We start from the raw sequence: 2,784 nt of genomic DNA on the forward strand, positions 1-2,784 counted from the left end.
AAGAAAAAATCATGGATCAAATTAAATTTAGAACACACTAAGGATCCATATGTAAACATTGTAAAAAGGTAGGAACTTCATTTGCAATTTCGCAACTTTTAAAAAATTGTAATATTAATATTAAATTAAAATTGGGCCTAAAGGATTTGTTATAAAATATATATATGTAAATATAAATACAAAATTTAATGGTCCAAACCAAAACCATTCAATCCGAACTAAATTAAGTCAATCGAAACAACTAAGAACCTTAAGATATCAAATCGCTCAAAAATTTAACCATAAATATCAAATCAACCCAACCTCAAAAGCAAATGGGAAGCCGGCAGAGCTGTACAACCATAAGATAAGATCAAAGCATTGACTACCTCATTGACTTTCACCTCTATTGTTTACTATAACCCACCCTCTGCCTCTGCCTCTGCCACTTCCTCAATCTTTATCTTTCTTCACTTGTATTCTTGTTTTCCCATTCAATCTTTGCTCCCAAAATCAACCTTTTCCTTTCTTTATATTGCTTGGGGAAGCAGCAATGGAGGAGTCTAACAATTATGGCCACCAACATCCCCTGCTTCTTATCGAGAATCAAGACCAGCTGATCCACAATCAAAGTGATGTAACTGATTGCTCCAGGTGTGGGGAGAAGGTGTCTGCTCCATGTTTTTGCTGTGCGGAGAACTGTGGGTTTTATCTTCACAAGGTATGTGCCGAGGCACCTTTGGAGCTTAATCATCCTTTTCATCCTCATCATCCTCTTCTTCTTATGCAAAAGGCACCTTATTCAGATGGAGTGTACGCCTGTAATTTTTGTGATAAAAAGGATGATAAGTTTGTTTATCACTGCTCTTGTTGTGAATTGGACTTACATATTAAATGTGCTTTGTTTACATTTAATGTTGCTGAGAATAATTTGAAAGAGCTTGAGCATGTTGCCCTTCAACATCCTTTGATTTCTACTGAAAATGGTGATGAAAAACTCAAAGATGCTGCTAAGTGCTTTGGATGTTGGGAACCATTAGCAAAGTATACACACTTTTCTCCTGACTGTGGATCTAATTTACATGAAAAATGCGCTAAGCTTCCTTTCAAACTGAATCATGGGTGCCATCGCAACCATCCTCTTGTTCTACAATTTAGTATCCAACAGTTCTCTTGCAAGATATGCGAAGAACCCGATGAAAATTTTACAGGATTTGTTTATGGTTGTTCACCTTGTAAGTTTGCTGTTCACATTGAATGTGTATCAGCATCTTTAGATCTTGGTGTTGAAGATAAAAACCATGAACATCATTTTACTTCGTTTCCAAGAGGATCATCATTCATTTGTGATGCATGTGGTGAGGAAGGAAGTTATGCTTCCTACATATGTTGTACATGCAACACTATGGTCCATAAAAAGTGCACTTCGGTGCCACGCATCATCAAAAGCAAGTGGCATGATCATCGCCTTTTTCACAAATATTTCCTGCGCATAGAAGATTTTAGAGTTTTGAATTGCATAATGTGCAATGATGAAGTCAGTACAGACCATGGTAATTACTATTGTTCAAAGTGCGATGTTATATTCCATGTGAAGTGTGCACTGAAGGATAAAGATTCATATGAAATAGTAGAAAATGAAGATGAGGAATCTGCTGATGTTAGCTCCATAACCAAGGTTCTTGGATGGAATGATGCTGGAGAAGCCACTGTACTAGAGCATATCATGCATATTCACCACTTAACGTTAAGTGACAGAGTAAGTGAATATGTTAATAAATGTTGTGATGGGTGCTTGTTACCGATCTCGAATTCATTTTACTACTGTACACAATGTGATTTCTTTCTCCATAAAGTTTGTGTCGAGTTACCGAAGGTAAAGCATGTTTGGTATCATCATTGCCAATCACAACTAGTCCTTACTTCAAACGAAGTATTTTGGTGTGAAGCATGTGGTTTCTTGTCCAATGCTTTTTCCTATAAATGTGAAGATTGTAAGGTACGTATATGCCTTCCATGTATAATTGCTCTTACACCTGGTTCTCGCAAATATCGAGGACATAAACACCCTATTTTTTTCTACCATAAAAATAAAGGGGGATGTGTTGCTTGTGGTCGTGATTTCAATGGGTTGTGGTGTTGTAAGGAATGCAATTTTTCTCTAGATCATAAATGTTATTCGTTGCCTATTACATCCCATCACAAAAGTGATAAACATCTTCTTTCACTCGCTTATCATGATAATAACAGTTATTCAGAGAGCCATTTTTGCGATATTTGTGAAGAACGTCGAAATCCAAATTTTTGGTTTTATCATTGTGCAATATGTGATACTTCTGCTCATGTTAATTGTGTCCTTGGTAAATATCGGTACCTCAAACTCGGGAGTATCATTGAAGAACCTAAGGGCATGCATGAGCACCCTCTCACTGTTGTTAAGAAGATTTATTACTATCCAAACTGCAGAATCGTGGTAAGCCCTGTTTAGATTTAGCTTTGGAATGTCTGGATGCAACTTCATTGTCCATGTTAGATGTCCACCATAACAATTTACTTCCTCATATTCGGAGGACTAAGGTGGCATTTAGGTGACTATAGTTCAAAACTACCACTTATCTTTTGCGGAGAACACAGAGTATGGTCACTTGTAATGGTGATTGTAATTATTATGCAGACTAGGGTTTTGTATTGTAAGGGAAGCATGTTTTGACTTGGAATTTCGGGAGCATCGATTATTCAAACTATAGTATCCGACTTACGTGTATTATTTTCTTTAAATTTATGCATGCATGCATGGCTTGTGAA

The 2,784-nt window shown here is 36.6% G+C and overlaps 1 protein-coding gene across 1 annotated transcript; it reads left to right on the plus strand.

The window, feature by feature from the left end:
* The first annotated feature begins 532 nt into the window (after nucleotides 1–532).
* Nucleotides 533–2,467, plus strand: LOC108475373 (uncharacterized). Its single transcript, XM_017777333.2, has one exon. The coding sequence runs from the start codon at nucleotides 533–535 to the stop codon at nucleotides 2,465–2,467; it is 1,935 nt and encodes a 644-aa protein (XP_017632822.2).
* The last annotated feature ends 317 nt before the right edge of the window (nucleotides 2,468–2,784 follow it).

The sequence above is a fragment of the Gossypium arboreum genome, chromosome 3 (genome assembly GCF_025698485.1).
Source record: "Gossypium arboreum isolate Shixiya-1 chromosome 3, ASM2569848v2, whole genome shotgun sequence".
In the NCBI taxonomy this organism is placed as follows: Eukaryota; Viridiplantae; Streptophyta; class Magnoliopsida; order Malvales; family Malvaceae; genus Gossypium; species Gossypium arboreum.

Excerpts from the sequence above, each read along its gene's own strand:
- LOC108475373 (XM_017777333.2), top strand. The coding sequence starts at position 533 with ATGGAGGAGTCTAACAATTATGGCCACCAACATCCCCTGCTTCTTATC.